We start from the raw sequence: 24,930 nt of genomic DNA on the forward strand, positions 1-24,930 counted from the left end.
AAAAGAAGTGCCAAACCAGTTTGTGCAGATCCCTAAAACTAGCTTCTGTGGGCTAAGTGTGCCCTCCTTATCTAAGGAGAGAGCCATTCTAATATTTTGGCATGTATAGCCAGCATCAGATTACATTCTCATAAGATCCTGTCTGGTGTGCAGCTTCGCACAGAAGACCTCTTGGCCTAATTGGCTGCTGTAGGAGTTGCTTTAATCTTTTTTCATCTCTGCTATCATTTAGCACTTTCTTCACCAGAGACAACTCCATGAGCAGAGCTGACATCCTATCAGGTGCTACCTGAGTGTACCAAGAGATGGCCAACCAATTCCATTTTGCAGATTTTACAGATCTGATAACTGTCTGGAACAGGATCCTCTGTCACCTGCAAAGACACTTTCTTGAAGTCTAAACACAGAGCCACTAGTCTCTGTGGAAAGTTTTTAAAATGCTTTTGTTACTGGATCAATTAGCTTGTAAACATCATCATGACCAGTGGTGGGATGTTTCTTTGCTAAATTCTTGCAGGACCAAGAAGCCAAACCTGGGAAATGGCTGTGCAAATGAAGGGACACAGCTATGGTTCTCAGTACTCCCCCTGATTTCTTGGGGGGAAAGTAAATGTTTTGCAGTCACTGGAGTATGGAAGGACTGGGAGCCAGTTTACCCCCCATGCTTCTCTCCCTGAGTGCACATCTTAACTTTCTCCTCCATGAATGAAGGGCTGTCATTCACATTCAAGGGCTGCACTTGAGGACGCGGCTGTGGCGGTGGTCGGAGTTGTCAACTTTTCCTCCGCTGCTGTTGTGGCTGAGGCGGTCGCACGCCCGGCAGAATTTAAAAGTAGCTTCCCTCTCCCACACCCTCCTGCGTGAAGATGCCGCTGGAAAGGGAAACTACACCTGCTGAACCTCTCAGCTGGGGATGACACGAGTCAGAAAAAGCTGGCGACTCTAAATGATTGACAGAATGATTGTCTTGAACCAGACCGACACGGATGTGAGGAGGGAGGAGAATAACACTGGTATCAAGCGGTGAGTGATGTGGGGAGCATTGCCTTGGGCATGGCTGGCGTGCGTTGGGCTGCCTCCGTGCAATCCTCCTGCGAGCCTGTCTCCCCATTGTCTTCCCCTTTTTCCCGCCACAGGTTCCGAGTCTCGCTCCCCCTCCCCCATTCTCGCCCCTTCCCTCCTCTCCCCCGCCCCCCCCCCCCACGGTCTCCCCCTCTCTTTGGCGCCTTTTCCTTCCCGCCACGTCGAGTCTCCTCAACAGCCCATTCTGACGGAGAGGCCCGGCGCGGGCTCCCAGCTCCTGCAGTGATTGGCCGAGGCCTCTGCGGAGGGCGGAGCTTGCCCGTGCTGGAGACCTGCCCGCCGGCTCTCCCCGGCTCCGCCCCAGCGTTGCTCCCTCCCACTTTACTACAGGCGGCTGAAGCCGGGGCCGCTGCACCATACGGGAGGGAACAGCCTGGCCCGGCACGACCCCGCCCGCAGCTCCCGCCCGCGCGCAAGCTTTAGCCTAGCAGCAGCCACCGCCTCAGAGACGCCGCCGCCGCCTGCAACACGCGGACGGGGTGGGGATGTTGCTCTCGAAGATCAACTCACTGGCCCACCTGTGCTCGGCGCCCGGCGGAGATCTGCACCCGGTCAAGCCGCTGCCAGGTCAGCGAGACTGGGAGGGAGCGGGAGAGAGAGACCTGGACGGGGGGCTAATCGGTCGATGGGTGGCCTTGAGGATCGGGGTCGGTCTTGCTGAGGCGGAGGAGCGGGGGCTGGGTTGCAGTCACGGTTTTTTCCCCTGAACGTGGGGAGGGGGTGATGCTAGGAGGGGCCGGATGGAGCTGACCCCCCCTCCCCTTCTGATCCTTGCAGGAAAAGAGAAGGAGCCGCTGGAGAAGCTGTACCAGGTGGGCCCGCTGCTAGGCAGTGGTGGCTTCGGCTCTGTCTACTCGGGCACCAGGCTGGCAGATGGAGCTCCGGTGAGTGGCTGGGTTGCCTACCCGTGTTTCTAGTGCCCGCTGCATCCTTCTCCATTCTTTTTCGCTTCCTATCCCATTCATCCATTGCCTTTCAATTATACAGCACTGGTGGCTGACTGTATTGGGTTTGACTGGGGTTTTTAATTCTGCGTTTGCAGGTGGCCATCAAGCATGTGTCCCGGGACCGGGTTTCAGAATGGGGAGAGCTGGTAAGTGTGTGAGGGCAGGACTTTGTGGGGTGGTCCTCTCTTGTTGCTCCGGAAAAGCCCACCCAGCTAGTGTATTCAACTTGCTCATGGATAATTTCTTGTTCTCTTCTCCCCCACCCCACCTTTTCTGTGCAGCCTGGTGGTACGAGGGTACCCATGGAGATCTTGCTGCTGAAAAAGGTCAGCTCAGGTTTTCGTGGGGTGATCCGGCTCCTGGATTGGTTTGAGAGGCCAGACAGTTTCATCTTGGTTTTGGAACGGCCAGATCCTGTGCAGGATCTCTTTGACTTCATCACAGAGCGAGGTGCTCTGCCTGAGGATTTGGCCCGCAGCTTTTTTCGCCAGGTTTTGGAGGCAGTTCGACATTGTCACAGCTGTGGAGTCCTGCACCGGGATATCAAGGATGAGAATATTCTGATTGACCTGAGCAGTGGAGAACTCAAACTTATAGACTTTGGATCTGGAGCACTGCTCAAGGACACAGTGTACACTGACTTTGATGGTGAGTCATGTCAATTTCCATGCCCCACTGTCTGCCAGTGAATTTCTGCTCTTTAACAGTGTGTTCCCTGACTTTCAGTGCTCAGCCTGCAATGGAACATGTTCTTCCCCTGGACTGTAGGATTTGTCCTCCTTATGAAATGCATTTTATCCTGATGTGACTGAAGAACATATATTCTCAGTATTGGCATAGATAGTGGAGGAAATTGAGCTGTGGTTCTGTTGTAAATCTTTGAGATAATAGCTGCTAATTCACCTGCTAGGCAGTGCAGATGGGGTCCTTTCTCCTCTTGAACAGAGGAAGGCTGAATGTAAACATGTTTGCAGCCATGATACTCAAAATCATGAATGCTAATCTTATTACAGTGGAAAGGATAGGGTGCATGGCTTACCATTTTTCTAAACTTGATTGATAGGAAAGAGGATTTCATATTCTGCCTTCCCCACTGATGCCTGGGTATGGGAGGCAGGCAGAAATTAAGAAGAACTGCAGCCTCTGCTATCTTACTAAATTATTAATCTTACTGGAAAGTTGCTTTTCGTCCTGGCATGAATGTTGTGAAATTTAATCTGGAGTAGATCCGCTTACTGGTGGCTCACTTTTCCTTTCCTGCTAAGAAATACACAAGCAGATGATTCCACTCTTCAAAAAAGAGTGGAGTGGTGGCAGGGGGAGGGGAAGAATTCAAATACGTAAGTGTTTAAAATAAGGGCAGATATGTGAACTGTTCATGCACACAAATTTATTTATTCTCAGAAAACAAACCCAGCTTCTTATGTTACTTACAGGCTCCTTGCAAGAGCCGTTGACTTTCAAAAATCACTGCCGGTGTTTTGTTTGTGTTTTTGTGTCTGCATTCCCAAGTGGCATGAAGCTGCATTGCATTTTTTGTTTTGTTTCTAATTTAACGGCTAATGAACCAGGATGGGTTTGCTCCGCCCCATGTTGCCCTCCTTCTGGCACAGTTTCCCAAGCTGATGGTGCCCCCTGGTGGAGCACGAGGCATTTTTTTACAACCCAAAGTTTGTAAACAACAGTCACGTGGCTGGAAACCAGATGAGCAGCTCTGACCTCAGTATCTTTGCTTCCTGCCAGCAGGAGGGGAGAGATCAGATACTACAACAAAGGCAGAGGGTGTATCTATGCCAAGAGCTTCTGCAGAGGCGCAAGAATGCAATCTGAGCATCTCATAATTAATTACCACATGCACAACTGTACAAACTCCTTGTATGCCAAGAGAAAACCTCTCCCTTAATATTGTACAATAAATCTTTGTTAACCTTTGAGCAGATTCCCCATCTGGGTTTTAAAAACTTTCCATAACATACCCAGTCTGGGCGGGGGGCGGTTTACCTCATGTAAGCCAGTTTTTATTTAAAGGCTACTGTAGCGATTATGATCTCTCATTATACAACAAAGGGTAGTCCAGCACTCAACTGGCAAGCTGCATTGGCGATAAAGCCATTAAGATTGCAGTTTAAATGACCACTAGATCTCCTCCCGCCCCTTTTGTCTCTTGTTCACTCTCTTGAAACACTGCAGCAGCTACATCCACAAAGGATTGTCTAAATCCTGGCCAAACTATTATGCCGATTACTGCAGGGATTAAGGATGCATTTGAGTTCTTTAGTTGTACTAGTTCTTTAGTTGTACTAATGAGACCTAACTACTTTTTCAGGGACTCGTGTATATAGTCCTCCAGAATGGATCCGCTATCACAGGTATCATGGCAGATCTGCTGCTGTCTGGTCGCTTGGAGTATTACTCTATGACATGGTCTGTGGTGATATTCCATTTGAGCATGATGAGGAGATCATAAGAGGCCAGGTCTATTTTCGGCAAAGGGTTTCTCCAGGTAAGTGCTTGCTGCCCTTGTTTTGAGAGGGGATAACTATGATGGGGACAGTTGAGGTCCTATGTAGAACATTGACACTGGCTCATAGATGGTATACCTGTAAGGCATCGTCACTGTAGGTATTCAAAAAGTCATGCAAACAATACTTGTTGCAGAATGCTAGAATGTCTGCCCTCTCAGCCTTGGGGAAGCCATATCCAATATTTCTGTTGATCCCAAAGTGCTGTTGTATTAGATGCTGCCATAAGCTCATATACTGGGCAAGCTGCAAGCACGAAAGCTGTACTTCAGCACAAGCTAAATGCTAGAAAGTGTTCTGTTTTGCTGTTAACAAACTAAGCTAGTGTTCCTAAAATACTCAAGTTACTTCTAACATGGTTTTTATACTCAAGTCCTTTGGTGCCAGACTCCTTGCCAACAAAGAGATCTCTTAAGTTACTTAGCCTTGGTATAAATAATACAGTATGGTAAATGAATTAGTCAAGCATAGTAGTTCTAGCCAAACGAAACAGTTTTTTTGCAATTGGGGCCATTTTTTAACATCCACAGATGTATCCCCTGCTTTTGCAGATTCTGCTAGGCAGGGTTCCTCTGCTAACTCTGGACCTTTATTTATTTATTTTTTTTAAACAGAGTGCCAGCATCTCATTAAGTGGTGTTTGGCTCTGAGGCCTTCTGACAGACCATCCTTTGAAGACCTTCTGAACCATTCTTGGATGCAAGATGTTCTGCTGCCTCAGAAAACAGCTGAGATCCACTTGCACAGTCTAATTCAAGAGTCTAACAAATAGCAGTGTGTCTCATCCTTCTGGGGTGCAAAGCAGCGTTCTGCCCTGCTGAGTCTGGCTGAGTGGGGACTTACAGGAATACTATTCATCTCATTCAAGACGTAGGCTGCTGCCTGGAGACTCTTCCAAGCTTGGAGAAACCTCTTCCTCTCTGGTGGAGTGGACTTGAACTCCTTGGTGCCCGCCTTGCAAACCTCCTTGCCACTAGATGACTTGAGCAAGTCTGAGTGTCCGTAACCTGCTGAATCCTAGAATATGAAATGAGTGGAGCAGAGAACTAGAGCAGATGTTTCAGTTGGGGGAATCTGGGGGTATGGGAGTGGGGAGGGAAGGTACTGCTTTGGATTGGCTGCCTGTCTTCACTGTGTCACCGTGTTCCCGAGTGCCTTCAGTTGCAAACTGAGCTATGTTGGGGGGGAAATACTTGAACGTTCCTTCACTGCTGCTGTCTCAAGATTCTTCTGAGTTTTAGTGTATTCCACCTTCTAAAAGAACTTCATCTAAAGAGGCTGGGGGTGCTATATTGACAAACCCTAGCAAATTGTTCAGTATGAACTGAGTTGGCTTTTGCAGCCTCTCATAAGCCAAGGAATCCTCAAGTGCACAAACAATGCAACCCAATTGGACTGTAAATTTGTACAGAACAATACAGGAACAAAGCTTGGTGTACAGAAGATTGTAGTTTATAATGTTTTTACTTTTGTTTAATTTATTTCTAGGGTTTTTTAATGGAATGTCCTAACTTGTAGGATCTTATTTATTTTATTTATGAATCATGTGGGTTCTTTAAGCCTACACCTCACTTCTACAGCTGCTGACTTGGTTTCCTCTCTCATGGTTCTCTCCTCCCTGCCCCTACCCAGTGTTTCCTCATTGGGTTTTATCTTCTGCTCGATGTCTTGCCACTGTATGGAGCAGCTGACCACTTCTCAGCCATCTGTAGATATTTCTGGCTGTGACTGTTCAGCCTCCCTGAAAGTTAGAGACATGTTTTCACAGGTATTGGTTGGGGAGAGTTTATGTATATAGCATGTGTATATAGTGCTCTTCTTATTGAAAGTGGGGCAAGATACCCTAGACTTCAGCACTGTCAAGCTTGTACAAGTAACTTGATGTGTAGTCTGCTGGTTTTGTTAATAGCTAATACTGTACAGGGAATTCAGAAATGCTATTTTTTTTATACATGCTGTTTTAAATAAAAACAAAATCACTTGATTTAATTGGAGTTCTTAATGATGTCAAGCCTATAGAAGGCAGGGATGATTGTTCGCAAAAGTTAAGCTTGTGGGAGTGGGGAACTCAGGGTTTTCCCAGGGACTTCTCATTATGCATGCACACATGAACACAAACGTAAACTCAACCTGTGAATTAACTTTAGATATCATTAACTGCTAAAATATTTCCAGAGGATATGAATATTACAGTATAAAATGTGGCATAGAGTTTGGATTACTTAAACTTCTATTTGAGAAAGAGGGTAGGGTCTAGTTCATAAGGGGGAGATAGGGAAACATGCAGGTAGCTGCTACAGAAACTGCAGTCTTCATATGTCCTGCCTGTTACATGCCTTCTCTTAAGGTTTCCAGTCATGTTGACCTACTTATACACTTGTGCTTATCCTTGATTGAACCATAATTCCTTTAGTGATGATCCTGGCTAAAAGCCACTCAAATTCTGCAACAACTCCATAGTAGAGAGAATCCAGGACAGCGATCTTCATAATTTTTCAAGTAGGGGCCACTCTGACAAAAAAGAGAATCTTTCTGTGCAAGAGCCATTTCCTACTGTGCTGACCTCTGCACAATACTGTGCTTTTCTCACTGCTGGGAGGGCACTTTAAGAGAGATGGAGCCCTCTCTTAAGAACTCTAGACAGAAAGCAGTGGGAAGGACTGTACTTCCTAGCACGCTGTGCATGTTTTCCAAGATGGAGCAGGGACTCTAGATCTCTGCTTCCTTTTAAATGGAGCTTCCCCACCACTGGGCAAATGGCAGCAAGCACTGTGAGGTGTGTGAGTGAAGAGAATAGTCACCTCCACATGGTGCCAAGGAGAGTGGGCCGAGTATACTTAACAGACAGGGAGATGTACTTGGCGTTGATGAGGGCTGCCACTGGCCTCACATTGAGGAACACTGATCTGAGCAAAATAAGCACAGCTGCTTCCACATTGATTTTGACATGATTTATCATGGGTACTGAATAGTTCTTATAAGGGAGCCATGCAAAGGACCTGACTATTCATGCACCTCTGTAGTCCTGTACTCTTATTTGGCCTGTGTCTGCTCAGTTTAAGTGCACTGCTGCTGCTAAGGGATGTGGGCACAACTGTTGTAGTATTGGATCTTCCATCCTTGATCAGGCTGCTGTTTTGTCCAAGCTAGGGGCCTGGCCAACGTAGCATCACCAAAGGAGATTGCAATGGGTTCAGGTGCTCCAGTTCTCCTGGCATTCCATTCATTCATGCATCCACACATTGAACACTTTTGTACCTATTATCCTGGCCTCTCCCCTTTTTCAAACAAAATATCAGTATCAAATGAGCTTTTCCTGCTTCTCTAGACTCAATTTATCTAGTCTCATGGGCACTTGTACTGCAGCAGTTTCATTTTCTCTGACTTGAGACTGTAGCTTGCCTGTGTCTGAATCGGCTTCATCGGCATTCTCAGCTCTTTTAGCCATCACTAGTTCAAGACCTTTGGTGTTCTGCAGCCCTCACTTGTTCTTGTAAACAGTTGCATCATCATTCTGATGATGAAATATAATTTGAGCTTGTATGTTGCTCAGTCACTTTTATAGGTTTCTGCAGTGCTTTGATAGGTGGGAACTAAGTCTCCCATCTGCAGAAGAAAAGGTGTTTGCCCTTTTTAACCAATTTCTGTTTCAGATGTACCAATAGTGTATGTCTCTATTACCAGCTTGGGTTTGTTACAGTCTAGTTCTCATAGATCTCCCCATTAAAAACTGTGCAGGTAACCCTGAATCTCCAATAGGTGTAGTATTGTAATCCAGTAGACTAAGATGGGTTTGTGTTGCCCAGAAAATTCTGAAATGTTCTCAGAATCCCCTTAACTATTTTTGAACTGCTCTTTCTGCCCTGCCATTGGATGAAGGAAATAATAGACAATGCAATGTGCCCCACTTCTTTGGTCAACCGTTTTTGAAATGCTATAGCAGGGGTTTCCAGCCTTGGTTTTCCAAATGTGTTCGGACTACAACTCCCATCATGCCTAGGCACTATAGGCTTCAGCCATTGTGGCTGGGGATGATGTGAGTTGTAGTCCAAAAACATCTGATGACATATGGTTGGGAACCTGGGCTTTGTAGCAAAAATGTATTGTCGCCATCTCTTCGGGAATACAGACCCTGCAATGATAGATTTGTGATTTGTGTTTGGGCTGCCCGCCTCCCCGCCACATGGTGGCTCCCCCCACAGCGCTCCCCTAGCGGTGCCACTTCGCCTTCCACCGCACACGTGAGGTGTCCCTTCTCTCCCTGTTGCCTGTGCCAGCGGTGATGCCTGAGTCGTGGGCTGCAGTCTCAGGTAAGCTGCCACAGCCGCACGCGCATGCATGGCAGGGAGAAAAGGGGCACCGGGGGGGGGGGCGCTGCTGGGTGCCCATTGCAGAGAATGTGGCAGCCCCAAAGGCAGCTGCTCATGGGTTCTTCTATACTCCGACCTGGCTTGTGTCTGTTCAGTTTAAGTGCACTGCTGCTGCTAAGGGCTCAGGGCACAATTGTTTCCTGTAGTATTCTTTGAACCTATATGTGCACAATCACAGCTCTGCCCCTGGATAATAGCAATAGCACTTACATTTATATACCGCTCTATAGCCGGAGCTCTCGAAGCGGTTTACAATGATTTTTAGCATATTGCCCCCCAACATTCTGGATACTCATTTTACCGACCTCGGAAGGATGGAAGGCTGAGTCAACCTTGAGCCCCTGGTCAGGATCGAACTTGTAACCTTCTGGTTACAGGGCGGCAGTTTTACCACTGCGCCACCAGGGGCTCTGAACAGATAAGGCCCCTGAACAGATATTAAAATTCACAGTTTTGTAATCAACCCTGAGAAGATTCACATCCCACTCATTTTCCAGAGTTCACTGCCTCCATGAAGAAATCATTTGGGTTTTCATCTGTATTTCTCGCAGAGCCATCCTTTCTGTACCCTGAGAATGTGGTAAGCTTATCTATTGGCAAAATGATTGAATCTGCCACATGTTCTGCATTCTTTTCCATAAGCGGGTCAATAATTTGTGGCTGACGCCACACTTGCATCAGGTATTTTGCCTCTTCTGCATACCTCTCTGGCACTTCTGTTTGTTATACTTTGATTAGTGCTATGGCTGTGCCTTTGCTCTGCAATTGGTAGTCTAAGCTTTTTTTTTTTTTAAGCCCTACATTGAAAGTATACCAGGGGTGGGGAACCTTGGCACTCCAGCTGTTGTTGAACTACAACTCTCATCATCCCCAGCCACATCCCCAACCACATTCCCCACCCCTGGTATAGGCCATCCATTTGCTTTTTGGTTTCCTGTAGCCCTATCAGCCACTTTGTGGCCACTATCACTGCAATCGAAGTTTCTGTTTGACTGTTATGGTGTGCTCTGTACAATCTTTACGTGAGTTGCGGCTCCCCTAAATTCACAAGTGTGTGTGGACAGCTTAAATCAGTTGCATGTCTGCTTTGTCTCTGAGTTTTAGGGGAAAATGTGTAACGTTTTTAATGTTTGCACCATATGCTTTAAATGAAGGATGCCTTTCAATGTATTAATCAAAATTTGATTTCCTCCCTCCGCCCCTTATCTGCAATTGTCATCAGAAATTATTAAATATCTTGCTTTATCACCTGCCACATGAAGGAGCAATGCTCACTGAAGACTCTCATCTTTCTTAACGGCTTCACTTGTAATGTGCTACAGCTTATTTAGTTCCTGGCAGCATTTCCTTCAAGCAAAGTTTCTTGGATGCTTTAGCTGGTCTTTGTTGTTTGTTTCTGTCTTTTTCAGTTTCTGTTCTGATACCCTGAGATGTTTGCAGCTGTGAACTTTACACAATGATGGCACAAGAGACCAAAGTGAGGAACAAATAACTCTGACTTAGCAAACTTCTGCCATCAGTTTCAGTTCTCTGCTGGCATAACTCAGATTGCTTTCTACCACCTTGCATAAGTGCATGGCAGGAAACGCGTTGGTTCCTAACCCTGTTGCAGCTGCATGTGCATGTATTAGAGACAAATTGCCCTCATTTTCCCATTGCTAAGTAAGTTCCTGGGACGTATGAGTCAATTCTACATGCATTTGTTGCTCTCTGACTCTAACTCTGCCATTACACAGAATGTTGCCAAGTTCTGTGCCGCTGTGATTGGCATCCGGTGAAGGATAATAGGTGGTGAGCCCCCTAATCTGAGGCAAGTTACTGCCCTGCTGTGCCAAGAGATACTTGAGGTTTTTGTCAAAGGACAAACGATAACCCCTCAGGTTTTTGTTTGTTTGTTACCTGCCAATTGAAATAAGATGCTTGATATCTTGATTAAGAACCAGCATCTTTCACGTGTTGTATTTGCTAATTGGGCTGCCCTCTGCTATTCTTCTTGCTCTGATGCTCTCCCATGACGTGCATCTGTGATGGTGGAATCTTCTGAATTTATTAATTTAACATATTTTTATACCACCCCAAACTTACGTCTCTGGGTGGATTACGACAAGATAAAAACAAAAGTAAAACATTAGTTAAAAACAAAACAATTTTTTTAAAAAACACAATTAAGTTTTTTTAAAACAATATTCTAAAAACAACATTAAAAAAATCAAAACAATATCAGTTAAAAGCCTGGGTGAACAAATGCGTCTTTAAAGACTTTTAAAAAGTGTTCAGAGATGGGGAGGCTCTTATTTCACTAGGGAGCGCATTCCAAAGTCTCGGGGCAGCAACGGAGAAGGCCCGTTCCTGAGTAGCCGCCAGCAGGGTTGGCTCTTGCTAGTAAGCAAGAGATGCGCTGCATCAGGGCGCAGGCGCTGCATCAGGGCGCAGCTTGCTGGGTGGCGCAGAGCACCGCCCGCTGGGAAGGTGCCACCGACATTGGAACAGAACTTGAAGAAGCAACAGGCTCAGCAACAAACTCGTCATTTGCACCATGTGCTGGTTCGGGGCGCCATGCTGCTTTCTGGAGGAGGGCGCTGAGCGCCCAAGGAAGAGCAATGTGCTAGTGTGTGTCCCTCCAACCCAATCATGTGCTGCCAGCGCTGCTGTTACTGTGCATCACATGGACCTGCCTGGCGCATGCGTGCAGCATCCCAACCATCTCCCGCTGGCACCTCCTTCATTTTCCCATGCTTCAGGCTGAGACGCTGTGCCTGCTGTGACTCCCCTCTGAGCTTGTTGTGGGCATTTTGGGGCGGGGGTTTAAACAACAAGCAGCAGCAACCAACCAAACGAGTTCTCTAGCCTGTGTTGTTTCCCTGTGTGCGGGTCCAACCATTCCCCGTTTTCCCCTTCCTCCTCTTGAGGGAGGAGCTGCCTGAGCATATTATATCAGACAGAGTGAGAAGCTGTGGAGGAGCTGTGCCCTGAAAGGAGCTTAAAACAGGTGCATATGAGTGGGACTGGGTGATGGTGAAGGAACTGGGACTGGGACTGGGAGCCCCCCCCCGGTAGAAGTGTGGGGAGGAAGAACCAAGGTTTTCCTGATCTCCCAAGCTGGGTAGGGGTATGCTAACATCATGAGGCTATGAGGAATTGCAAAGTTGATGTCTTACCTAATATCCTTTTTTAAAAAAAAGTTTGTTATAGCATTTTCTTAATTTCCACCCAAGAAATGGCTTGAGAGGCCATTGTCACTGGCATGGCTTTTAATTGTGGAATTTATAATTTAATGTGTTTTGTTTTCTCATTGTATGTTTTAATCCTATGCTGTGAGCCACCCTGATATCATTCTGGCTTGATCTGTTCTATGATCCATTTGTTTGTTTTCCTGGATGTCCATGATATCCTCAAAAGTCTTCTCCAGGACCAAAGTTCAAAAGTGTCAATGCTTTTTCTATCTTGCTTCTTCAAAGTCCATATATTATATACATAATTATGTTATATACAATGTTATGTACATAATTACATAAAATCTTTGTGTATTAGATTTTGAATACACACTAATTGTATTTTGAATTTTTATTTTGCACAATAACTAAGGGTGCTCAACAGAATGTTGCATCAGGGCACCAGATCCCCCAGAGCTGGCCCTGGCCGCCAGAAGAACCGGTGGCAAATGCAGACGGGTCTCTCCTGATGATCTCAATGGGCGGTGGGGTTCATGACGAAGAAGACGTTCTCTTAAATACCCAGGGCCCAAGCCATTTAGGGCTTTATAGGGTATAACCAGCACCTTGTATTTTGCCCAGCAACATATCGGCAGCCAGTTTAACTCCTTCAATACGGGAGTAATGACTTGTATTTTATTAGGAATAGCAATTGGTATAGCATTTAATGGTTCAGCCTTGTTTAGTCAAAATCAAGCCCCAGTGAATTCAGTCAGGTTCACTCCCATGTAAGTGTGCATAGGGTTATAGCCGTAATGGCAGTCTTGCTCCATTATTAGACAGGCCTATTAAGGAAATAAAATAAAAAACCCAATTTTTTGTTATATATTGGCCTTTGTTATCTGCTGTGTTTGATAGGTCTACCCATGTCCCCTTTTCCTGCAGGGCAAACAGCCATTAGGGTGTGGAGTTTGGAATGGGAACAATGGCACAGGGGCCGCAGATGTACAAACAGGGTGAACACACTCTCGGACACTTATGCTGTTCCAAACAAATAGGCAGCTTGCAACTGTATTTCCTTTTTGAAAGACCAAAGTCAGAAATGCAATCACAGATGATCTGCATAATGTGTTGCTTGACCCTTACAGTGCAGGCCTATGCATGCTTGCTCACAAGTCCTACTGAGTTCATATCATCTCAAATGATGCATAGATAGAACTGCACAGGAAATTTAGTTGTGCCAGTGATGCCAATGTGTCTGTTTCAAATGTTAAGGGTTATACTCCATCCCTTAAGCATAATGCTTGGAAGGAAGGCCTATTGATTTCAATGGAACCTGCACATATTATTAAAACTTCCCTTTCTCTTTTCCGCTCTGCAATAGAACCCTAAAGGTGGCTAACAATTCCAGTTAAAAGCAAACCAGATATACACACAGCTATAGGCCCACCCTTGTTCCAGTAAACGCTGATTGACTGTTACTTATTCTGAGAAAGCCTCCCCACAAAGAGACAACGTGTGACCAGAATGTCAAACTGCACACAGGCTGATCCAATGATAGCAACTTCCTACTGTGGTTTTGTTCCTATCTCCCCTACACCCTTTGCTATATCAGTAAGGGAAATGATGTCAGGCTTTAGAGATCCTAGCTCAATGGAGTCTTGTGGAAAATAAAAGTTCCTCATTCTGCTCTTCTTCAGATGGGCATGTCTCCTAATAGGCTTTGGAAAGTACAGCTCTTTGTCTAGCACTTTGTGTGAGATGGGATACCAAAGTATTTTCAAAAGTAGATGACAATAAGAGGGTGGAAGGAAGCACTAGTTCCTAAAGGGAAAGCAGAGTTTTGCTCCCAGTTAATTGAGATACTGAGCCAAACAAGATGTTAATGGTAAGTGTTCAATGGACATCCCACAGCTATTCCCTGCTTCCTTACTGCCTACTATAAATTGTGTTGTGACTTCACAGCATTCTCTGTTTCCAAAGCCAATGATGTTGGATGAGAGAAAGTAGACAAGCAGCAGCCATTAATGGCTGGTGCCATGCATGAACACCTGCTTTGACTGTCCTGTGCGTGAGACCAGCCATTTTTTGTTCTCTACCTAGATTGCACCATGCTTGTGGATGCAGTTGAAATTGTTCATCAAGAGCACAAAAGCCAAGTTGGCGTGCTACTGCTCAACTGTCATGTTGTACCCATGATGGATGACTCAGACCACTCTGTTGCTCTGACCTTTAGGCAACCCAGTTAGGAAAATGTGCAGTGCTGATATGAATGGGCCCTGAGGCAACTGAAGCCAAAGAGCAAAAGATGCTCTTTTAATGCCACACACTGACCTCGCCCTGCTTGTCCGTACCAAGTGGGCATCTATTTGACCTTCTTCCCCACCACCCCAAGCCCTGTGCTTTGGAATACGTCCTTTGCAGTGTTGTGCCTTCTTCGGGTGGGGGAGAGAAAATGTGGATAACCACCTGGAGAAGATTTTACCAAGGACTGATGACAGGCAGCAGATGGAATGTCCTCTCGTGCAGGATCCCTGCCCTACATTTAAGGACAGGAGCAAGTGTTTGTGTTTGTGGAGGATGTGGCTGAAGTAGGTTTCTAGTTCCTTATCTGCAGTTTCTTCCCATCCTAGTTCCTTATTTGGTTCTGATTCTGGCTACTTTTGTATCTCTTTGTAGAGTAAATGAAATAGGAACCAAGTACTGCAAGCGGTCTACTCTAAGAAGGTAAACAGTACTGTGGTATATCAGTGCTTGCTTATTCTCTGTTCACTGAAATGTGTACATTAGCTCTAATGTTCTATTTGCATGCAGGCACTTTCTAAACAGGACAATAGCGTGATCCCTACTCCCCTAGGAAGTGTGCTGTCAAACACCACCCAATGTAACTGTCTTTAAGGAGTGAGGCTTCTTCTCACTCAGGCCAACTAAGAATGTGATGCTTGGCTTTTCTTTCAGCATTGGGAAGAGATGCTGGTGTGGACTATGATGTTAAAGCCTCTTTTTAGCTCTTTGGTATTTCTGCTGCCGCCACCGGTGTCTCTGCAATGAGCTCAGGGGAAATAGATTCTCCTCCCCACCCTGCTCCGCCCCTGAAATTGTGCTGCTAAGTAGCACCGAATGTTACTGTTTATGCACAGTTTGTGTTGACAAGCATGTATAGGACATCAACACTAACACCATGGCGTGGTGTTTGCTTACTGTTACATAGCAACTGATGAGTCCTAACAGGCTTTCCAAGGTGTATATGAAACAGACTCTCAGTTCTTATATACAATATTATTTTACTACAGACAGAAGTCTGATGGAAGAATGTTTTATCACACAGGGTTGTGAGATCCTATATTCAAATAAATGCAAGATCTCTTGATATACTTTGTATCTTTTTTCCTGCAGCGTGGGTGGGGAGGAACATAGGAAGCTGCCTTATTCCGAGTCAGACTATTGGCCCATCTAGCTCAGTATTGGCAGCAGCTTCTCCAAGGTTGCAGGCAGGTGTCTCTTTCAGACATATCTTGGAGGTGCCAGGAGAGAACTTGGAACCTTCTGTATGCAAGCATGCAGGTGCTCTTCCCAGAGTGGCCCCATCCGCTGAGGGAAATATTTTACAGTGCTCACACAAGTAGTCGCCCATTCAAATGCAAACCAGGGCAGATTCTGTTTAGCAAAGGGGACAATTCATGCTTGCTACCATTAGACCAGCTCTCTTCCCATAGACCAGTTGGGAACAGATCCAAGACCCCTGCTAGAAGATGGCGGGGGGTCATCTGAACAGCTACACACAGCAGCGTGCTTGCAGTAGCTCAGAACTGACTGCAAATTATGCAACATCCTATCTTCAAATAATTGATAGGGGGGTGGGGGTGATTTCACAACTTTTCTTAGTGACCAGGATTGGATTATGATGGCTTTTCATAGCAGGAGTTCAGCCATTTTACAAAATATTCTTTTTAAGAAGTAAATGTTCTTCAGATGCTTTTCAGACTGGAAAACCAAATAGTGCCGGGTGAGCCTTGTATTAGGACAGCACAACTTCAAAGACATAGAAATACCTTATAAAGAGGTGCTTCTGGCATTAGTGCAACCCCACTCCCCATCAACCACAGTAGTTACAGATATAAACTACACAGGGTGTGTGAATGCAGATGGGGGAAGGAAAACAAATCCAATTCCCCCCACTCCCCGATACAAAACATGGCACATCTAGTGCTGAAAATATGCCTATCAGAGAAGCACAGCCTGGAGGGAAGACATGGGGACCCTACACTGCAAATGGTCAACTGCTGCACTTTTTATTGCATTGCTATGGGAAACACCTATATTGGGCAGCAGCGATATAGGAAGATGCTGAAAGGCATCATCTCATACTGTGCAGCAGATGGCAATGGTAAACCCCTCCTGTATTCTACCAAAGACAATCACAGGGCTCTGTGGGTGCCAGGAGTCGACACCAACTCCATGGCACACATTACCTTTCCTGATTGCCTGGAAGTGCTCTTCAGAATGTTTCAAAACAGTTCCTGAAAATGGGGACAGTAAGGTCCAAACTACACATCCCTGACCCCAAGATCCCTGACTGGATTGCCCAACTTTTTCTTTTTGAATGAATTGCAGTTATGGGCTCCTCACCACCAACTTGAAAGGGAGCAGCAATGCAGAGGGAAGTGGAGATTAAGCCCCCACACCAAATACCTGCTTCCTGATCAAATTTGCCTCCCAAACTGCTCTTTGCCCTGCAATCCATAGCTGATTCAAACAACCCAATCCGGGATTCTTATTACACACTGACCAGTGCATTTGGTACATGGAAACAGCACCACCTGCTGCTCCATTAGTGGTATATCAGGAAACTCAATTTAGCCACCGTATCGATGATTTTACTGTATGCTTCTGCCTTCCCTAAGCTATACGAAGTTTCAGGGACAGCATTTTACAGGGTTAGTTCTCTTGTGAGAAGAGAATATTGGAAACTTAAGACAAGTACCAGGCAGACCTAGAGCCCTTTCTCACAATCAGGGACCAGGCGGGAGGGCGCGCAGGGAGGAAGGCTACAGAAGCTTATCTCCACCGCAGACAACCAGGTCCCAGTTGTTGGGCATGCAGATTGCATGCCCAGACAATCTGCTGCTGCCCCAGGCAGCGCGGAGTTACGGGGGCATGTTGTCCCAACCCCTGGAAATCCCACAATGCACGGCACAAGTGTGTGGTGAGTATCCTGGCGACAGGCGGACACCTTCAGTGTCTCGGCGCTGGCTGAACGCAGCCTGCACTGACACACGGTCAAGGTTAAGGGAGAGCTCGTTCCCTTAACCTCTTTTAACAGCCAGGCTTCATAGCTGGGTCTGCCGCCGAGAGCCATGCGTCTCCTGGCAGTTTTCACAGGCAGCCAAGCCCTTGGCTACTCATGAGAACAGCCTCTTGGTCTTGAAAGCAGAATCACTTTCCTTATTTCCCAAAGCAAACTGCATGCATTTGGACTCCTTCAAAGCTCCAGCCTGCTAACCAGTAGTAAAAGATAGGTTTTTTTTAGACCACTGGTGATAGCCATTTTCTTCAAAGCTTATTTTTACTGCTAAAAATGATGCAAATTAATTGGGCATCCATCTTTATAATACTAATAATTAGTAAATTTTGTTAGTTGCCCCATAACAAATTGTTCTCTGGGCGGCTCACAACAGAGGATTAAAACATACAACACAAACACATAACACATTAAAACATAACAGACAAAAAAGGGTTAAAGATACAATACAAAACAGCGTAAAAACACATTTTAAAATTAGTTCTGGAGAGGTTTGTATCCAGTTACCACCGGTACGTCTGGTGGTGACTCGGAACTGGGCCTTCTCTGTAGCTGCTTCTGGCCTATGGAATGCACTCCCAGCAGATATCTGCAGTTTAGGCTCGCTGTTGGCCTTTAAGAGAGCCCTAAAAACTTTCTTGTTAGGCCTGGCCTTCCAAGGCTTTAAAATTGTTTTTTAATTATTTTTAGCACTGTGTCTTAAATGGTGTGTGTTTTTATGTCTTTTTAAATTTGTTGTACATCGCCCAGAGCCTTTGGATGAGGCAGTTTATAAATGTAATTAATAAACAAACAAACAAATGAATGAATAAAAGTAAGTAAATAGATGTATCTAAATAAATAGATAGATAGATAGATAGATAGATAGATAGATAGATAGATAGATAGATAGATAGATAGATAGATAAGGCATCTAAAAGAACAAAGTGATGAATCCAGATGTACTTCACTGGAGAGGCTATTCCATAAACAGAGTAGGGCTGTGCACGGAACCAGCTGTCCCGGTTCGGTTCGAGACCAAACCGGACTCGAACCAGATTGGGCCATGTGGTCCAGCACCCCTTCGAACCCCTCCCTCAGTTCAGTTCGGGGTGGGTGGGTTTGTAGAACTTTCAAAATAAATAAACAAACAAACAAATAGGTTACTTACCCCCTTCGGGGTAGTTGTTGGACGCGGGGGGGTTCCTATGGAAGTTCCCCATCCCCCCGTCGGCCTCTCTTGCAGCCCAAACTGGCCCATTTGGATGGCTCTTTGGCTCATTCAGGCCTCCCCCCTCTGGCACAGTGGCCATTTGGGAGTCCGATGCGCCTGCAATTGGCCTCTGTGTGACCCAGAACATCCGCGGAGACCCCCGCCACCACCAACTACCCCAAAGGGGGTAAGTAACAAAAAATATATTGTTTTTTTTAGAAAAGGTCCTCATACCTCCGAACAGTCGGGGGTGTTCAGACTGGGGTCGGACCAAACAGGGGATTGTTTGGTTCGACCCTGAACCTTTGAACCAAACAGGTGCGACGTCAAACAGGTGCCCCATTTGGCAGGGGCACCCGGATGAGGGCTTCTGAAGATCTTAAGGTACAGGTTGGGACATATGGGGCAAGGCCCTCTCTCAGGTAACCTGGTCCCAAACCATTTAGGGCTTTAAAGATTAAAACCAGAACTTTGAATTGGGCCCGGAAATGGACTAGGAGCTAGTGCAGCTGATGAAGCGCTGGCGTAATATGATCAAAGCATCCAGTCCCAGTTAATCATCTTGCAGCTCTACTTCATACTAGCTGCAGTTTCTGGACTGTTTTCAAAGGCGGCTCCACGTACAATGCATTGCAGTAATCTAAGCAAGAGGTTACCAGAGCGTGAGTAACTGTGGCCAAGCTATCTCTGTCCAGATAAGGTCACAGTTGGCATATCAGCCGAAGCTGATAAAAGGCGCTCGGAGCCACAGAGGCCACTTGAGCCTCTAGTGACAGTGCTGGATCAATGAGCCCAGACTGTGAACCTGGTCCTTTAGGGGGAGTGCAACTCCATCTAGAACAGGCTGAACATCATTCACCTGGGCAGAGGAACTACCGACCAACAGTACTTCAGTCTTGTCTGGATTGCGTCTCAGCTTTATTCTTCCCCATCCAGTCCATTACTGGATCCAAGCACTGATTCAGGACAGTTACTGCTTTACCCGTGTCTGATGAAAAAGAGAGATACAACTATGTGTCATCTGCATATTGATGACACCTCAAGCCAAATGTCCTGATGTTCTCTTCCAGTGGCTTCATGTATATGTTAAACAGCATAGGGGAAAGAATTGAACCTTGTGGAACCCCATAGCATAACTGCCAAGGGGTTGAGCGGTAGTGCCCCAGCACCACCTTTTGGGAATGGGCCTCAAGGTAGGAGTGGAACCACCTCCAAATAGTGCTTCCTACACCCCAGTCAGCCAGCCTATCCAAAAGGATACCATTACAATGGTCAATGTATTGAAAGCCATTGAGAGATCCAAGAGAATTAACAAGGGTGCACTCCCCATCTCTCTCTCTCTGCATAGGTAATCCCATAGATTGACCAAAGCAGTTTCTGTTCCAAAGCTAGGCCTGAAGCCTGATTGAAACTGATCTAGATAGTCTGCTTCCTCCAAGAGTGTCTGGAGCTGGTCAGCCACGACAAGCTCAAGCACCTTGCCCATGAAGGGAATATTGGCTACAGACCTATACTTGTTTACATCCTCTGGGTCCAGACTGGGTTTCTTTAGGAGTGGTCGAATAATAGCTTTCTTCAATGAAGCTGTGACCACTCCCTCTCTCAATGAGGCATTTAGAACCTGCTGGACCCAGCTAAAAATTCCCTCCTTACTAGATTTAATAAGCCATAAAGGGCAAGGGGCAAGCATGCACATGGTCGGCCAAACCCAACTAAACACTTTGTCCACATCCTCAGGGACCAATAATTGAAACTCCTCCAGCAAAACTATGCCAGGTTTTACTCTGGGCACCTCTCCCATTGATCCTACATCAGCCATAGTGTCCAGCTCATGGCGAATGCAAACAACTTTACCCTCAAAGTGCTGTGCTAATGCATCACAGCATGCTATCTCCCAGCGGAAATTCGTAATCTTGATTCTTTGCTGTCCTTCAAGAGAGCCCTTAAAACCTATCTGTTTGGCCTGGCCTTTCAGGCTTTTTAATCAGTTTTAATTGTTTTAATACCTGGTTTTCAGGGTTTTAATAGTTTTGATAGTTTAATTGTTTTTTAAGTTGTTTTAAATTGGTATTTATATTTGTATCTCTGTTTTAATTGTTTTTAATGTTTTCTGTTTTAATTGTAAACCGCCCTGAGCCATTTCGGAAGGGCGGTATATTAAATAAATAAATAAATAAAAAATAAATATTGAGGGTTCTAATGTATGCTGCCCAGGGCCATATTTCAAAAGGCCCCGCACCACCTGAAAGAGCCCCACTGGATGACACTGAGAGTATGCAATGGTGGATGAAAAAAAGAGTTTCTTCTGTTCCATCACTGCCACAGAGTAGGCTTGATAATGAGCCTTAACCTGTGTTTGCTCAGACTAACCCTGAGTTTTCCTCCACTTACGTTCCAGCAGGCTCCCCAGCTTGCTTCATCGCCCTTGGCTCAGGTGTATACCAAGGTGCTGAACAGGCTCTGCTTTGCGGGAGAAGGCACTTGGGAGCGATCAGGTCAACATTCCAGAGAGCAACTAGAGCTTTGATAGGAGCACCTGCAATACCAGCTGGAAAATTCAGCAGAGAGCCCTCAGGAATAGATCAGAGTCCATCAGTCTCCAAGGCTAGACCATTTTTAGAGGTCCCCCACCCTTGCAGAGAGGTGTAGCCACTAAGACTCTAAACCTCAGAAGGAAGTGATTTGATCATGACAAGGGCACAGATGACATATCCCCCCGCTTTTAAACCACCATCCTCCTGTCCAGTCGAAAAAACAAAATCCAGAGAGTGACCCAATTCATGTGTTGGGCCAACAAAATGTTGGGTCGGTCCCATGGTTGCCATGAAGGGCAATGAAATCCTGAGCTGCCCCAGACAAGGCAGCCTCAGTATGGATGTTGAAGACACCCAGAACAATCATTCTGGGAGTCCTCAACACCAAATCCGAGACGACCTCTGAGAGCTCAGGCAGGGAGACAGCTGGGCAGTGGGGTGGGTGGTACAGAATCCCCACTCTGTCCCGACAGCTCAACATCATGTACAAGCACTCTGAACTAGCACTCACTTGGACAGGGGACCTAGAAAGGGAAAATAGAGCTTTTATAAAATACTGCGAACCCTACTCCCCGGCCCTCCAGCCTATGCTGATGCTGCACTAAATATCCAGATGGACGCAACTGGGAAAGACTAATCTCTCCCAGCTACCCCATACAGGTCTCTGTAATACAAACCAGGTCAGCCCCTTCCTCCACAATTATTCTGGACTGACCTGGCATTAAACAGCAGCACCAACAGGCCAAAGGACAGGCTGGTAAAGCAGCAAGGAACCCTCCCATTATGGGGACAACCAGAAGGGATAGGACTAAGATGTTGAACCACTCTTCTCTTCTGATGTGAGACCCAACACCATACCTTCCCCTACCCATAATCACTCTAATTCAGGGATTCTCAACGTGTGGGTCCCCAGATGTTATTAGACTTCAACTCCCATAATCCCCAGCCCCAGTGGCCTTTGGATGGGAATTATGGGAGTTGAAGTCCAATTACATCTGGGGACCCACACGTTGAGAATCCCTGCTCTAATTGAAACACCAGCCAGCAGAATGGAGCCCTTGCGGTTCCCCAAAGGATGATCCCTTTTGGTAGCATCCCTGCCGGCGGATTGCTCACAGCCCAGGAGACGATGCAGGTGCTGTTTTACACTGCCAGCCCAGGAGATGATGCAGGACCCAGCAGGAACTGCTGAGTCAGCACTCTCTGGGCCCTCCTCCTGGGCTGCAGCTCTGACACCAATAGAGGGCTACAGCAAGGTTGCTCTCAAAGAGAGAGAGAGTCTCAAGCTCTCACTCACCACCTTCTAGGGGAGGATGACACAGGGCAGGTGGAACTCTCCCTTCCTCTGCTGAAGCTGGTGTGAAAATTACCCTGTCATCTTGCTCTGCGTTGGTGTGTATCCAGTTATATGTTTTATCCTCCTTTTCTCTAGACTGGTGTAGGTCCTCAGGCAGGAGCGTTCCCAGATGGCAACTTTGCTTTGCTTAACCACAGAAGGACTAGTGTTCATTCACATATCACACAGCTTTAAGTCAAAGTCCCTGCGAGCTATCAGGGAGCATTCCATAAACAATTTGGGTTTTTATTTGCTCATTGGAGGATAGCCTGATTTATGTCTGGGGTAAAAAAAATAAAAGACCTTTTTGTGTTAAGTCTTTTAGGCAAATTAGAAATATCCACAACTCACAGTACTTCACCCCTCTTAATCCTGCAATAAAGCCTGCTGTCTGGGAAAGCTCCAGGTGATGTGACCCTGTAGAACTATTGTATGAAGATTTCATAGTGGGAGGCTTACAGTTTTAGTGATGACAACCAAGAAGAAACAGAAAGATGTATTTTTATTCAGGCTTTTGGCCAATGAGCTGTCCCTGCTCTTTTAAAATTTTAACTACATTTGGTTCTGTTTATAGGGTTTTTAATTTTTATTGAATTGTTTTATTTTGTTAACCATCCTGGAGTCTTAGGATGAAGGGTGGTATATAAATAAAAAGAAAATAAATAAAGTAAGGAAATGCTTGAGCCTGGAGCATGGTTTTTGCATCAGATTTCTGCCTCTGTTAATTTGATCTGCTTTATCTTTACTTTCTGCCTGGCTCAATTTATTACTGCTTGTTTCATTAATATGGTGGCTATTGACCTGTTTTGGCTTATTGTACAAGCCTGCAAACACTTAAGCATGCATACATGTATGTATGTGGTATAATGGAATCTCTTCTCAGTTACTTGGTTGGTGTGGTGAAGTTGGGATTGTACAATTTGTGGCTCACCAAGCTGAATCTCACCTCTCAGCCATGTCCACTGGTTCAACTGGGGCTTTGCAAACTTCTTGCCTGAGATTACAAAATCAGGATGTAGGTGGGGAAGTGTTGTTAAACATCTGGGCTGTTTGGTTTGGTGGGTCATGTTGTGCAAGCCTGGCTTAAGTGTTGGCAAGGCTTGGGATAGGTTTATGAAAGGCAGTATAAAAATTGAATTATGAATGAACAAACAAGACTGGCAATAGCTGTGTACCAGGGGCTTAACCTTGCAGTTGTTTGGGTCACAGTCATGCTGCCACAAATCCGTCTGCAAGGTAGGATGCTTTCTATTGGTCCTTGGAGGAAATACTTTGCACAGAGGAACATTTTCCCCACTGACTTCAAGAACCATAGCTTGAACTCACAATAAATATATTTAATAGCCAATTTGTCGAGATTTGTACAATCTCACAAGGAATAGGAGCACAATGCTACATTCAAAACAAATTTAATATGATGAGTAGCTGAGCACACATTTATGAGGCAACATATGGACTTGTTTTGGTTTTGGGTTTAGCAGTTTAGAGAATTTTGGACTCTTTCACCAAGTTTGCTTTTCAAGCAGATCCATTCCTAAATCAAAGTACTCTTGCAGCATTCTTTCTTTGTAGTGGATGGTGGGAACATATCTGAATTTTACGAATTACTGCTAGTGGGTTGGATCCAAACAAGGACTTCTGTGAATGGAATAAATCCTGTGTATGCAAGGGGGGAGGGATGATTCCCACAAATTCCTACATCCCTCTGCAGTTTTGTGGCCCCCCACCCAAATATGTCTCTGAGGGATATACTGGAGAGGTAAGGGTTAAGGGGAAAGGGGGAGTGGTAAAAATCACTCTCATCTCTTGCACAAACAGAATTTCTTCTTTTTGCAGAAGTACTAGTTAAGATCCAACCCTATGTTTTTAAGTATTAGGAATATCAAGCCATATGTGGACTAAATAAATCTAAACATAATCTAGCCTACAAAGCTATGACTTGTGGTGCAATTACCTTGATTGACTACATTGTTAAAAGAATGTGTGTGTATGAGGCTGGACTACAGTCATGCTGGCAAACAGAAATTCCCAGTCCTGAGTTTGTCAAAGAACATGGTTGATTCTTGCAAAGTATATGTTGCATTTGTGCAAACTGATTTATACAAGAGCCTAAAATCATTATTTCTAATGGGCTTATTCTGGTGTAACAATTTGCACAAGTGCAATGCTTTTAGATCAATTTTCTCTTGTGCAGTATGTCAGCCCACAAATACAAGTGTGGAGGGGAGGATTTGTAAGAGAGAAGTGGTGAATAGTAGGGTGTATATTCGTAACCTTTCGTTCTCCTGACATTTTCCCCATGCAATTCCTCCCCTAAACTCTCTCCCTCCCACCACCAGGCTTCTTTGTCTTCTTGTTGGGGCAAAAGTGGTTGGTGGGGAGAGTTCCACCAACTGCTCTCCTGCAACTGCTTCTCCCCTGCAAATGCCTCATCCCTGCCTGCACATTATTTGATAAAATATTTGAGAACCTGTAGTTTTGGCCTAAGAAAT

At 45.6% G+C, this 24,930-nt stretch overlaps 1 protein-coding gene across 1 annotated transcript; it reads left to right on the plus strand.

Annotated features, from left to right (window-relative positions):
• Nucleotides 1-1,252: 1,252 nt before the first annotated feature.
• PIM1 (Pim-1 proto-oncogene, serine/threonine kinase) lies at nt 1,253-6,536 on the plus strand. The gene is made up of 6 exons (XM_053250065.1): nt 1,253-1,650; nt 1,861-1,967; nt 2,126-2,176; nt 2,312-2,678; nt 4,357-4,533; nt 5,167-6,536. Exons 1-6 carry the CDS (start codon nt 1,569-1,571, stop codon nt 5,322-5,324), a joined length of 942 nt encoding a protein of 313 aa, XP_053106040.1. The 5' UTR covers nt 1,253-1,568; the 3' UTR covers nt 5,325-6,536.
• The last annotated feature ends 18,394 nt before the right edge of the window (nt 6,537-24,930 follow it).

Source organism: Hemicordylus capensis, chromosome 4 (genome assembly GCF_027244095.1).
Source record: "Hemicordylus capensis ecotype Gifberg chromosome 4, rHemCap1.1.pri, whole genome shotgun sequence".
NCBI lineage: Eukaryota > Metazoa > Chordata > Lepidosauria > Squamata > Cordylidae > Hemicordylus > Hemicordylus capensis.